The sequence below is a fragment of the Schistocerca piceifrons genome, chromosome 2 (assembly GCF_021461385.2).
Source record: "Schistocerca piceifrons isolate TAMUIC-IGC-003096 chromosome 2, iqSchPice1.1, whole genome shotgun sequence".
Lineage (NCBI taxonomy): Eukaryota > Metazoa > Arthropoda > Insecta > Orthoptera > Acrididae > Schistocerca > Schistocerca piceifrons.
This window is the reverse complement of record NC_060139.1, coordinates 1058103340-1058117558: the sequence shown is the minus strand read 5'-3', so window position 1 is coordinate 1058117558 and position 14219 is coordinate 1058103340. Positions and strand designations below refer to the sequence as shown.

Below are 14219 nucleotides of genomic sequence, written 5' to 3'. Positions count from 1 at the left end.
TAAGCATCCTGTCTGATCACCGGCCTCCATTCATGTCCATTGTGCATTCCAACAGACTTGGGCAATTCCAGCAGGACAATGTGACATCCCACACATCAGAATTGCTACAGAGTGGCTCCAGGAACACTCTTTTGAGATTCAACACTTCCGCTGAACATATTGAGCATTTCTGGGATGCCTGCAACACGCTGTTCAAGAGAGATCTCAAACCCCTCATACACTTACGGATTTATGGACAGCCCTGCAGGATTAATGGTGTGAATTTCCTCCAGCACTACTTCAGACATTAGTAGATTTGATGCCACGCTGTGTTGCAGTATTTCTGCATGCTCGCAGGGGCCCTGCGTGATATTAGACAGGTGTACCAGTTTCTTTGGCTCTTCAGTGTGTTTCTCTGCAGCTGGTACAAATTCATTTTGGAATCAGGTTTCTGAATTCATTCATGTTTTCTTTTGATGAGTGTAATGTAGGGGCAGTTATTCCTGATTTTTCAGGTTTTTGAAAGGTCTAAGTTATCATGATTTCCCTATCAATGTAAGTCTATGCTTATAGTTGCCAGTTTCATTACTGCAAGCCAATGTGATAAGTAATTTATTTTCCTGTATCCAGGTATCACAGTTCCTTTCTTGAAGCAAGCATTTTCATAGGGAGCATCTTGTAAGTTCCACCACTCACATCATGATTGGACAGCTGTTCACCAGAAATTCCCTCCACATCAGTTAACTGCAAAAGATGGTCTTTAAACAGCAGCAGAGCTTCTTAGCAGACGAATCTGCTCCACTAGTGGTTATTTGATGAATACTGATTTTTTTTTTCTCCCCCCCCCCCACCCCACACACACACACACACACACACACACACACACACACACACACACACACCAATCCAACCATCCATCACCGGCAGTAAATTCTGAATATTTTCCTTCTGTTTGCCACTGGTATTGCCATGCTTTTTCCTGCAGTGTTGACCCAGTAATGGGCAAACCATTAAATGTTCATGCCACAAAAATAAAGCTTCCTCAATTTATTTATGCTTACACTTCAAAATTATTTTCCTTTCTTTTATTCCATTTCTACTTGCTTTGTAAGCACACCACTTTTGAATTGTTGCTTGATTTTCCTTCCAGTCTTCAACTGTACTTTCGCTACCCCTAACTCCAAAGCTATAGGTGTGGCTGCCACCAGTCCCATTGCAACACACAGTTTCTAATCCATAGTCACTACAACATTTTTTGTTTATTACCAATTTTGGACTCTTTAATTAAAACACAAAGGACTGCACCAAACAGCAATTTAACAACACAAGCACTTTGGATGTCTGATATGCAACTGAAGAAACAGAGGACACGTGGTGGCCAGCAGAGCTGCTCTGTGCCATATGTTCATTGTTGTTCATGAACATTCGAAGAGGGCTTCAAAGTATAATTTTTTGAATCTTGGGTGTGGTAATTTAATCAATATTAAAAATGCATTAAGTACTTTGTAATTGTGACTCCAGATGTGCCAGAAGCACAAAAGACACACAAAACATTTTGACAGGCCACACTGCATTGTAGCCAGCACCCACTTGCTAAAGTTTTCCAAAAGTACAGTATGTGTAATAAGTTAATCCTCATTTTATCACAGAGAAGTATTATTGTGATACTAATTAAGTAGGCTGGTCATGTAGGTCAGTTAATCACAAGCTGAATAGTCGAGGCTCTACCGTACATTCTTCTTGGAGGTCCCATTGTAGCCCATATCTGAAATTCACACAGACATAGTCTATTTATGCCCCTGACAACCACATCTCATCCATTCTATCATAAGCTCACCATACAAAAAATTAGTCACCCATAGAGAAATCATTACAAGCATCATTTAATTCTGTGTAATTCCATCCCTGGACTTGATAACTGCCGTGATTCATTTAGGAAGTGAGTCTACAAGGTTGTGCAGGTGTGTTCCATCCAAGTTGAGCCACTCAGAGGATTTGGTCAGGCAGTTCCATCTAATTACAGGGATGCTGATGTTAGCATTTTACTCAGTGTTTCAACATGTCCCGCAGCTTTCCTATGGGTTTCAAGTCAGGTGATTCTGCAGGCCAGTGACTATGTAATAAGGTTGGGAGAGTTAAAAAAACTAGGCACATATTCTTCCTTCCAGCCCAATGAACTACAGCTGTTGTCGTACTTATGTGCCTGTGTGAGCAGTGGTCTCTTAAAGATGACTGACTCCAAATGTTCATTGCATGCAGCTCCCATCACAATGTTCTCTCACTAACAGGTTGGGATGGACCTTCATTCACTTCCTGTAGCACTTCCTGTCAGGTTTGGTAGCAATTTTGATTCACAAGCTATGAAATGTATCTCTGGTCCCTCATAGTCAGGATCTTTTTCTGAGCACAGATCTGACATTAACTTGAGATATATCACACAATTGTACTATGCTGCACAAAGTTGGTGAGATCCTGATTGGTGTCAATTATAATCCTCTTGAAACCATCACTACCAGTGTGAGCAGAAAGATTGTGGCATCATAAACAACAGTTTTGTTAGGCCACAAAATCAAGATGAATCTCCACCTTACATGAGCCATGGCCAAACCTTCTCACAAAGACAGAATATTCAGTTGCAATAACTGAATAAGAATACTGCTGCATAATAATCTATATATACATCTACATGGTTACTCTGCAATCAATACTAAAGTGTTTAGCAGAGATTCATACAACCACTTTGACTAGTTATCAGCCCTACAACACATGAGAAAAATACACCAAAATCTTTCTATGTGAGCTGTGATCTTTTTTATATTATTACAATTGTCATTTCACTGTATGGACTTTTGGCTGTCAGCAAAAGAAATTTTTGCGTTTGGAAGAGAGAGTGAGAGCAACAAAAAAAAAAGTGGGAGGGGGGGGGGGGGGGGGGGGGCATTTGTTGTGATTACCAAATCAACTTCCTTACCATATCTGTGACAAACACTCCTTTTGTGATGTTACAAAATGAGCTACTCTTCCTTGAACTCTTTGATGCCCCATGTCTATCCTAGCTGGTTATGATCCCATGCTATGGAACAGTATTCTAGAAGAGGATGAACAAGCATAGTGCAGACAATCTCTTTAGTAGATTTTTTGCATCTTCCAAGTGTGCTACCAATAAAAGACATTCTTTGGTTTGCTTTCCCCACAATACTTTCTATGTGATGATTTCAATTCAATATGCTTGTAATTGTAACCATTAGATATCTAGTTGAATCAACAACCTTTAAATTTGTGTGATGTATCATCTAACCAAAATTTAATGGAGCTGTCTTAGTACTTGTATGGAGGACCTCACTTCCATCCCTCAGAACCAAGAGCTGGGTGAAACCTAAAGTAGAGAGATCCAAAGTACTTAATGAGACTTGAAAAGTATACTGAAAATATGGTAGATACCATAGGTTCACGAGTGTTCACTGCAGTCAACAAAAATCTTGAATTTGTTGAGATCAAAATTGAATCTGGCTTTGAAATTAACTAACACAGAAGTACCTCTGTAATTGGTGGCAACTTTATCCTACAGAGATTAGGATGTCTCTGAATTCATTGCAGGTGTCATGGACAGGCTGTCTAGTTGTCATCATAGTGACAATGTTTAGTAATGCTGATAAGTCCATCAATAAGGTTTGGAGAGTCTCTACACTGGAAAGAGCAGGCAAAGCAGTTGTTAGCATCCTACTTAAACAGTGAATAGGCATCGTTTAATCCCAACATGATGGACATAGAAGAATTATGGGCGAAATTTAACCTAATTGGAAAACACACTCTGTGGAGAAGTAGGTGCCAAGTAGGTGTATTAAGATTGGAGAAGACCAACTGTAGTTTAATAACAAATTCAGAAAATGCCGAAGAAACAGAGATTATTGCACACTCTGTTCAAAAAAAGAATCAGAAATGTCGATGGGCAAAAATTAATAGAAATTTGTGCATTTATAAAAAAAATAGACTGCTGAAAACCTGAGAAAATTCTGGTCCTATGTAAAACAACTAAGCAAGTCGAAGGCTCCTGTTCAGTCACTTGTCAGTTACTCCCATATGCAGGAGGTAAGGGTAAAAAAAAGAGACCCACAAAATTACAGACAAATGTCCTTAAAATCAGTTTGCTGCAGAATTCTTTAGCATATTTTGATTCAAATATAATAAATTTCCTTGAGATAGGAAGGCTTCTGTCCACAAATGAGCACAGATTTAGAAAAAATCACTCTTGTGAGATTCAACTTTCCCTTTTCACACACAATATCCTGCAAGCTATCGAACAGATACATGCCATATTTCTAGATTGCCAGAAAGCATTTAACCCAGTGCCTCACTGCAGGCTATTGATGCAGGTACAAGCATATGGATTAGGTTCTCAGGTATATGAGTGGCTTGAAGACTTCTCAAGTAATAGAACCCAGTCCTGGATGGTGAGTGTTCATCAGAGACTGGAGTAATGTCAGGAGTGTCCTAGGGCAGGGGTAGGCAACCACAAAGCCTTCACGATCTACTATTCTGTACCAACATATCAAAGTAATCCACTTTTAAAAATTCATTTGCTACATTTTTAATTTTTGGATACCGGTACTGTAAAACAACTACTTAAAATAAAAGTTTTAAATCCTCACGTAATAATTTTATTTCATAATATTCTCAAGTATATTCTTACATTAATAACACAAGAATTATTTTACATTTAATCTGAAATCTTAAATAGCTGTTTTGTCAACAATGTCCTTGATATTAGGTGTATAACTTGTTACACTTAGTCAAATACACAAGTCCAGATGTTCATCAGTCAACCTTGTTGCGTGTTTATTTTTAATAAAGTTCATATTTGAAAACAGTGGTTCACACAGGTAGGTAGAAGCAATCAAGGCCTTCATTCTAAGAGCAACATTAACTAAGATATTTCTCCTGAGGAATTAGAGGCCAACAGGTTTTGGGTTCTGCAACGCTTTTGAGAAACAAATCATTTTTGAAAGATATTATTTCAAGTTCAAGAGCTGCCCTACCTATGTCAAAAACTTTTGCAATGGAAGAAGATATATTCAATAGCTCAATGTTAGCCCAAGGGAAAGATACAAACTGGGTTACCACTGAAATGTTTTTGAAGTCTGAAAACTGATCAATGAAATCATCCCTCAAATTGGAGATCATTATTGCATGACATTCGCTATTGTAAGGTATCTCAGTTTCTTCTATTTCTGTCTTCAGATTTGGAAAATGTCTTAATTCATCTCTCTTAAGGCACCACTCCCACAAAAACAATTTTTCAATAAAAGAATTTACTTCAGAGATCATACCAGCAATATCTCTGTCATTGTCTTGAAATTTCAAATTCGGCTCATTAAGCTTTTCTGTTATGTCAGTTAAGAAAGCAAAATTCATAAGCCAAAGAGGATCTTCAATACATGCTGACAGACTATTCTCATCTTGTTCTTGCAAAAACAGTTTGATAGATGGTAAAAGCTTGTGAAAACGTTGCAGCACTTTTCCCTTGCTGAGCCAACGTACTTCAGTGTGGAGCAGTAAATTTCCATACTGTAGTTCTAGTTCATTTGCCAAATCTTTGAAAAGTCTTCTTTGAAGAGAGTGAGACCTAATTTTGTTGATTATCTTTACAACAGTATTCATAGCTTCATACAAATTTAAAAACTTTACACACAGAGACTGCTGGTGTAAAATACAGTGATAATTTGAAAACGGTGGAAAACTTTCATGTCTTTGGCACAGAGCAATAAAACCACTTTTAGAACCTCTCAAGGCTGGGGCTCCATCTGTGGTAATGCTTACAAGCTTGTGGATAGGTATTTTCTCCGATAGAATGAGTTGCTTCATGGCAAGAATTATATCTTCTCCTCTTGTATGGCCTTTCAAAGAAATTACTTTCAAAAGTTCTTCCTTGACACTAAAGTTATTAAAAACCATCCTTACAAAAACTGGCAACTGAGCAGTACCTGTTGCATCAATGGACTCATCTAATTGCATTGAAAAGTAACAGCAGTCATCCAAATCTATTTTCAGTTGAGAGAAAACATCATTAGACATATTTTCAACTCGCCTTGTGACCGTTCTTGATAAAAGTTGAAGGGTTTCGATGGCAGCAATTATTTCAGACTTGTCAGCAGTTTCTCGAAATGCTGCTTTTACGAATTCACCACCTTCGAAGGGTTTCTTCCTTTTCACCAGTACATTCGAAACACGATAAGAAGCAAGAGTGGCAGCAACACTTTTGTCTACTGGTTTTGTGAACATGCTTTGTTGAACACTTAATTGATTTTCAAGTTTATTGATTTTCTATTTTCTCAGTTCAGATTTTACAGGAAACTTGGTGTTAACATGTGGTTGCACGGTTTTGAAATGTCTCTCAACATTTGTCTTTTTTACAGATGCAATCTTAGCGTCACACAATAAACAAATGCATGTGCAATTTCTTTCTGTTATGAAAAATTCATGTTCCCTTTCAGAATGAAAATGATAAATTTTACATTTTTTTTATACACAACTCATTATGCATGAAGGTGCTGCACTACTCGTATGTTCTCGAAAAGTGTCAAGAAAATATGCAACTACGCATGCTCGGTGCTGAGTACTGACAGCCCAAAAAAGTTCTACCTATGTCCTTTTCATGCTCTATTACATCGCAGGTGTTGGTAGTACACGGCACAAAACTCACCACCATCTCCTGACACATATCGAACACATTTCAAAAAGTTATGTGAAACAGTGCATCAACGAGTGGCGCGCAGGTGGCAGCTGATTTAACTAATGCGGCAGAAAATTTTAGAGGTTCAAGGTAGATCTTGGTACAAGTTCTACGCTGTTATTAACAAAGCAACTTGTGTCAAAAGAGCATGCATTTTTACTATTATGGAAAACAATTGACGATTTTATTCAACAATTTTTCTTTAGCACTCTCATTTCTCATGCGATCTACCAAATAAGCACTTGCGATCTACCAGTAGATAGTGATCGACGTGTTGCCGACCCCTGTCCTAGGGAGATGTTTTAGGAGTGCCATTTTTCTCTGTGTACGTAAACAATCTGATGAATAGGTTGAACAGCAGTCTTCAACATTTTGCTGATGATGCTGTAGTGTATGGGAAAGTTTCATTACTGAGTGACTGTTTTGGGAGCTAGAATTAATTTTCACAATTGATGAAGAGAGGGCAGTAGTTCAAATAGTGCAGCATTGGGGACTGTGATACAAAATATATTTAACAGTAGAAACACTAGAATTTCAGATCTGGATATCCTTTAGAGTGAAACAAAAAGAACATAACTATTTAGTGCCTTGAAGATGAAGATGCCTTCAAAACAGCATTTTCGTAAGTGTTACTCCTCCGTGTTCATTCAAGAAATCTACTGTGGAATGTCATTGTTTGCTAGTGGAAGTGTATGGAGAACATGCTTTGTTGAAAATAATGTGCAGGGAGTGGTTTTGATGATTCAAAGACATCAATTTTTAGGTGATGGACAAAATGTGTCCTGGTGGGTAGGGTGTGCCATGAGCTGCTGCATCCGGGCTAAACGATAAACATCGAATGCTTTGAAAGAATGTATTCAATTTGAATCATGCACTTACAGACAAATACCTACAATATGCACAGAGACATACAGTCATTCTACTTCATGACAGTGACAAACCACATGTTGCAAACCGAGTGAAGGAAACCAAGTAACTGAAATCGGATGTCTTAACCTGACCAACGTATCCACCATACATTGCCCCTTCCAATTACCATTTGTTTCGGAACATACAGCATGGCCTTTGTGAACAAGAGTTCATATCTTTCAAGAGTCTCAAAAACTGGCTCCGTGAGTGGATCACATCAAAAGAACTGTAAATTTTATTTTTTGTAAATTGCAGAACTTATTTGTTACCCATTAAGTGGGAAAAGGTCATAACTTCTGAAAGACACTACTTTCAGTAAACTATTTTATACCTTTCTATTAAAATAAAAATGCTTTCTGTAAACTGCATGAAGTAATTCGTGTACCCTAAGAGGGTGTAGGATGACTTAGATTTTCTGGTTGATAAGATGAATGGCAGATTACTCTAAAACTAGAAATGTAAGGTAAAGCAGGTGAGTAGGAAAAATAATCCTCTGATGTTCAGATACAGTGTTAGTACCAAGCGAGGTGGCGCAGTGGTTAGCACACTGGACTCGCATTCGGAAGGACAACGGTTCAATCCCGTCTCCAGCCATCCTAATTTAGGTTTTCCGTGATTTCCCTAAATCGTTTCAGGCAAATGCCGGGATGGTTCCTTTGAAAGGGCACGGCCGATTTCCTTCCCAATCCTTCCCTAACCCGAGCTTGCGCTCCGTCTCTAATGACCTCATTGCCGACGGGACGTTAAACACTAACCACAACAACAACAACAACAACAGTGTTAGTGGTGTGTTGCTTGACACAATCACATCAGTGAAGAAGCTAGGTGTAATATTACAGAGCAATATGGAATGGAATGAGCACACTAGGTCTGTAGTATGGGGATGAATGGTTGACTTTGGTTTGTTGGATAGGAAAGTGTAGATCTGTAAAGTAGACTGTCTATACAGCACAAGTCTGACCCAGTCTGGAGTTCTGCTCAAGTATTTGGGATTGATGCCAGGATTGAATTAAAGGAAGACATCAAAGCCATCTGTAGGTATATTGCTAGATTTGTTAACGGCTGGTTCGATCAACACGCAAGTGTTACGGAACTGCTATATGAAATCAAATGGGAATTCTTAAAGGGTAGACAATGTTCTTTTTGTGAAACACTACTGAGAAAATTTAGAGAACCAACATTTAAGGCTGACGAGCAATTCTGCTGCTGTCAGTGTGCATCTCATGTGAGGACTGTGATGAGAAGATAGGGCTCATATGGATACATTTCCCTCAATCCATTTGCAAGTGGAACAGGAAAGGGAATGGCTAGTTGTTATACAAGGTACCCTCCATCATGCTCCATGTTGTGACTTTGAAGTACCGGAATGTGTGTAGATATAGATATTATTCACGGTCACCTGCCACTTTTCACATCAAGCAAGTTTATTGTCTAAATATTTTGCCATTTGTTTTGATTATGTGTGACTTAACAAGACAGTTAACAATGGCATCATATACAAGCAGTCTAGGAAGGCTGCTGAGGTTGTCTCCTAAATCATTCGCTTCTTAGGGGACCTCCAAGTATTGTTTCAGCTTTACTAGAGAACTTCCTGTCATTTACAACAAACAGTGACTTTTCTGACAAGAAATCATGAGTCCAGTTGCAGAGATGATACTGCATAGACACAGAATTTGATTAGAAGCCACTTTTGTGACTAAAGAGACAGTTGTGTTTCTGAGAACAATATTTTCTGAATGTGTGCCGGTTAAGTGCCAGTACATCACTTTCTTCAAGATACTTTGTAATGCTGGAACAAAGTATACATTCTCAAATCCTACTTCCAATAGATATTAGTGATATGGGTGTATAATTCAATGGGTTACTTCTATATCCTTTCTTGTGTATCGGTCTGAGCTGTGCAAATTACCCTTCTTTGCATACAGACCTTTTGTTGAGTAAGCTATTGTATACAATTGCTAATAGTGAAGCTATTTCATCATCACACTCCAAAAGAAACTAACTAGAATATGATCTGGACTGGAAAAATAGCTTTATTAAACAACTTAAGTTACTTTTCTACACTGATGGCTGAGGGTATACTCAGTTCACCAGTTGTTCTTGATGCAAAGCTGGAATATTTCCTTCATTTTCTTTGGTGAAGGAATTTTGGTAAACATTGCTCAGTAACTCTGTGTATGTAATCCAATTGTTGGTAACATTAGCATTGCTGTCAAGCAGTGCAGGTGTAGATTCTGTCTCGGCTCTGGTACACTTTACATGTGATCAGTATGTCTCTTGATTTTCTGCCAGATTACAAATTGGAGGTTAGTTGTGGAAACCATTACAAGCATCTCATATCGAAGTCTGCACTAATTTTTGAGCATCCATAAAACATTGCCAGTCTTGTAGATTTTTCATTCTTTTAAATCTGGCATGCTTTCTTTGTTGCTCGTGCAAACATCATGACCTGTTTCGTATAAGATGAGGATATGTTCCATCTCTTATTAATTTACTTAGTATCATTCCTTATATAGAGAACATACATGACATTGTTTCTACCTAAATTGCTTGATTTCCTCGAAATGCAATTCCTAGTATGTCGTATAATTAGTGTGGTGTTTGAAGTCCAGAACTGTGTACGAGAAAACTACATATTTTTTTTTTTTTAAAAAAAGCTGCTTAGTTGTGGTGTCAATCACTTGGAAGGAAAATGTTTCTTCAGTGTGTGTGTGTGTGTGTGTGTGTGTGTGTGTGTGTGTGTGTGTGTGTGTGTGTGTGTGTGTGTGTGTGTGTGTCTCCACGGTAATGGGAAAAACTGTACTGCTTTGTGCAGGGAGGTGCCTCAAAGGAATGCAACAGGAGAACTGATCCTAGCTGTGAAGCGTGGGAGGGTGAAGTACGTGCAAGAACTGTTGGCAGCCGGAGCAAAGATCACGGTGCGGGACAGGAAGGGGAACACAGCCCTGCACTGGGCGGCACAAGGGGGAAATGAGGAGGCTGCCAGGTATCTGCTGCGAGCCGGGGCCAACATGGAGGCTGTCGACAGCTGGTGGCGGCAAACGCCATTGCACAGGGCTGCAGAGTGGGGCCACGAGGCAGTGGCGAAGATGTTGCTGATTGCCGGTGCTGACCCCGACATCTGCGACGGGGATGGGAGGACGTCGCTACACTTGGCGGCTTTAGGTGGCCACGTGGGGATGGTGACAGTGCTGCTGGCAGCGAGTGCGGACCGGGGCATCAAGGACTATGGAGGGAGGATGCCTGTAGACATGGTCAGGGAGAAGGACAGGGAGCAGCTGTTGCCCCTACTCAGGTAACTCTCCAGCTGTACACACACTTTTCTTTGTATTTTATGATATCCAGTCAATCTGGTAAGTGCCCCTACACTGGAGTCACAGAAGCGTATTATTGGAGTACTTAAACATAAAAATTACCTATCTAGCAGATCTTTATGTGCACTGTTGCACCATTGCAAATAGTGTGATATAAATATTATTCAAATAAGATAAAAATTCTTTCATCATTTTCGCTTTTTATTAAAACCATAACGCCATTTTCACTATATCACTGGTCCTTTTCAGTAGCTGAATTTTTAGAACATGTGAAATATAAGACAAGAAAGTGCAAAATATGCCATTGCAAGTAGTGAAAGCTCTCGTGCAGATACTTAAACCACAAAATCATTTATTTTCTGATATATTAGTGTTACATTTTCTATACTTTGGCGCGTGCACATGCATGCACCCCCCCAAAATATAGAGTTTTCTGATGAATGAATAAATACTCAATTGTGATCAAATCAAGCAGGGACATAAAAAGCTGTGTTGCAGTTCATTGACCATGATTGCTGGTATGTTCCCAAAATCAGACAAATGCTCTCCTGAGAGAGAGCACTGTTATGTTCACATAACATTGAATATTACAGGACATACTTCAATGAAATTCATAAGAAAGCCCTAGAACCTTTGTGAAAATGAATAACAAGTATTTGGCTGTAGTAGCACATGAACCAACTACACATTGGGTACTTAACTCTTACCTCTGTCTGTTACATTATGTTGAACTTCTGGAACAAGCAGCCTATGTTGTATATTACAATCTCCTGAAGGCTTTAATTGACATTACGTTATCAACTGAAATTTCATTATAACATATGGTATTTTCAATGTGCCATTAACATTCTTCAACTACCAATGTGACATTTCCTGTCTTGTATTACAACAAATTGCACCAGTAATGCTGCATTTTTGAGAGTGTCCTGGTGCTTTGACACATCATATACACATAGGACATAAGTTATAATATAAAACCCAACAAATATTGGCTTTTACTGAAAACGACAAAACCCAATATGGCATCAACCAAGTTCTGCCTGTGAGGTAGGACATGATCTTCTGTACCATTGACCACATTCCTCTCGATGAAGCAAAAATCTGATTTGCTGTATTGTTTCCCACCAGAGAGTGTTGAACATAAAATTCGACACTGTGACATCACAAAATTCAACCATTGCCTCAAGCACAAACACATCACAGATATATATTCATCTCCATCTCCATCTTGACATCTTGCTGAAAGTCTCCAGAAGTGCACTTCAAAAGACAGCAGCCTAGTACTCATTTGTCACAGGTGTCAGACCAGTCAGTAGGACAGCTAATAGTGCAGTTATCTCTCAAGTGCACCAGCGAAGTAATGTGTGATCTACATGGCTGTAGTGTAAACTGACTAACCCTTATAATTGTACATGAACTACATTCATGAGGGGGACATTACACACAGCTCTGCCCCCTTACTTTCTTTCTGCGCTGAATGTTAGTATCCAGGCATTCATTTCCTAAAGCAGCACAACACAGTTTTCCAAGAAACTTGAAAAAATGGCTTTTGAAAATTAGTGCACGAGATGTGAGTCTTCACAATAAATTAAAATTTTGCACAAAAAGTTCAAAGAATCAAATACTTTATTATTTCTAGAGATTGAATGGGATTATTTATGTTAGCAACTCTTTCATTTCACAATAAGGCATGTCTATCAAATATTTAATTAAATTTTATGTGATTAGTGATTAAAAATAGAAAGATGTTATTTTTATTACAATTTATGATTAAGTTTTGTTAATTATATATTTACTGATAATTTGTAAGGATACTGCTGAGAATTTTAAAAGCTGTGGATATAAACTGAAAAGATAGATGTGATTAATACAAAGCAGAAAGTGACAACTAGAGTAGGGAATGAGGAGACAGAAGGGATGAGCATTGGAAGGGGTGTGAGGCAAGGATACACACTGTCACAGAAGCTATTCTACACTTATGGAGAATAACTGATACGTAAGACCATAGTGGCATTTTAATTGGAGGAGAAAGGATAAAAACTATACAACATGCAGACGATCAAGCAGTGTTGATGGAATCAGCAGTTACAGAAGATGTTGAAAGAGTATTGCAAGAAGGGGCAAGGAGTATGGAATGAAGATAAATATATGAAAGACAAAGCTGATGAGAATAAGCAAGAATGAATCTCCAGGTAACATACTCCAAAATGAACAAGTGAAATCTTTTCTGTATCACAGAAGTCTAATGATGTGGAGTGGAAACTGTATAGAAGAAATGAGGAGGTGGAGAATACCTATTGGAAAGAGAACGTTTGAAAAGGTGAAGCCATTACTGATATCTAGTGTAGTGTCATATAGCAGTGAATCATGGACAATTGAAAAGAAAGAAGCCATCTGGGGCTCAGCATTTGTTTGCTGGATACGAACTTTGGTGACCCGGGGTTCTTGAGCTGGGGACAGGTGAGTGTCTCAAGTCCTCTGTCACTTAAGCCATGGGCATGCTTCAATGGCCTCTGTGCAGAGTGGCGATGGAATGTTCCTGGCTTGACTGTCAGATCACGAGTTTGATAAAAACATAAGAAAAACACCACCTCAGTCTCAAGGTGTACTGCACACTAATGAGATGCATGACTGTTGAGGTGGAACAGTCACTAGTGGGCAATGTTTGGAGAACCTGCCGCACATCAGTTGTAGGCATGTGGGGCTCTGTCTGGGAGGACTTTTATTTTTCCAGCTGCTTGTGGGATAGACCCTTCAAAATTTTCTCTTCCTCCTCCTAGCGGAATGGGTGGGCCACTGTTAGGTACCAACACCCAATCAAATGAGAGGGATTTTGCAGCCAGTCCTCTTAATTCAGGTATTATTCAGTCTGCTGACAAGTACAGCAACAGAACACATGCTGCTGACCAGAATGTGTTTTTAATAGCCAAACGAAAGAGGATAGTTTTGAGAAGGTTTCTCCCTTATATATTCAGAAGGATTTAGAGGGAATCTGTGGCTCTTTAAACTCAATTAAGCACTTGCACAGTGGGGCACTGTTAGGAGAAACTTCTAATTCTCAGAAAGCAATCAACCTTCAAAAAACTAGATGCCTTAGGGAATATGCAATAGAAACTGATCTGCACAATGCCTTGAACAGCAGCAAAGGTGTTGTGACTTGCAGGGATCTTGACGATATTTCCATAGAAGAACTGAAAACTGAGTTGACCCAAGACAGCATTGACGTGAAAAACATGATGAAAACAGTGGATGACAATCTAATAAAATCAGACTCATTTATACTGTCT

The 14219-nt window shown here is 38.9% G+C and overlaps 1 protein-coding gene across 1 annotated transcript in view; it reads left to right on the top strand.

Moving 5' to 3' along the window:
* Positions 1-14219, top strand: part of LOC124774878 (fibronectin type 3 and ankyrin repeat domains protein 1-like) — a 48628-nt gene that overhangs the window by 21693 nt on the left and 12716 nt on the right. The window contains exon 3 of the mRNA XM_047249527.1: positions 10434-10913. Within this exon, the coding sequence (XP_047105483.1) occupies positions 10434-10913 (480 nt within the window). The remainder of the gene's footprint in view (positions 1-10433; positions 10914-14219) is intronic.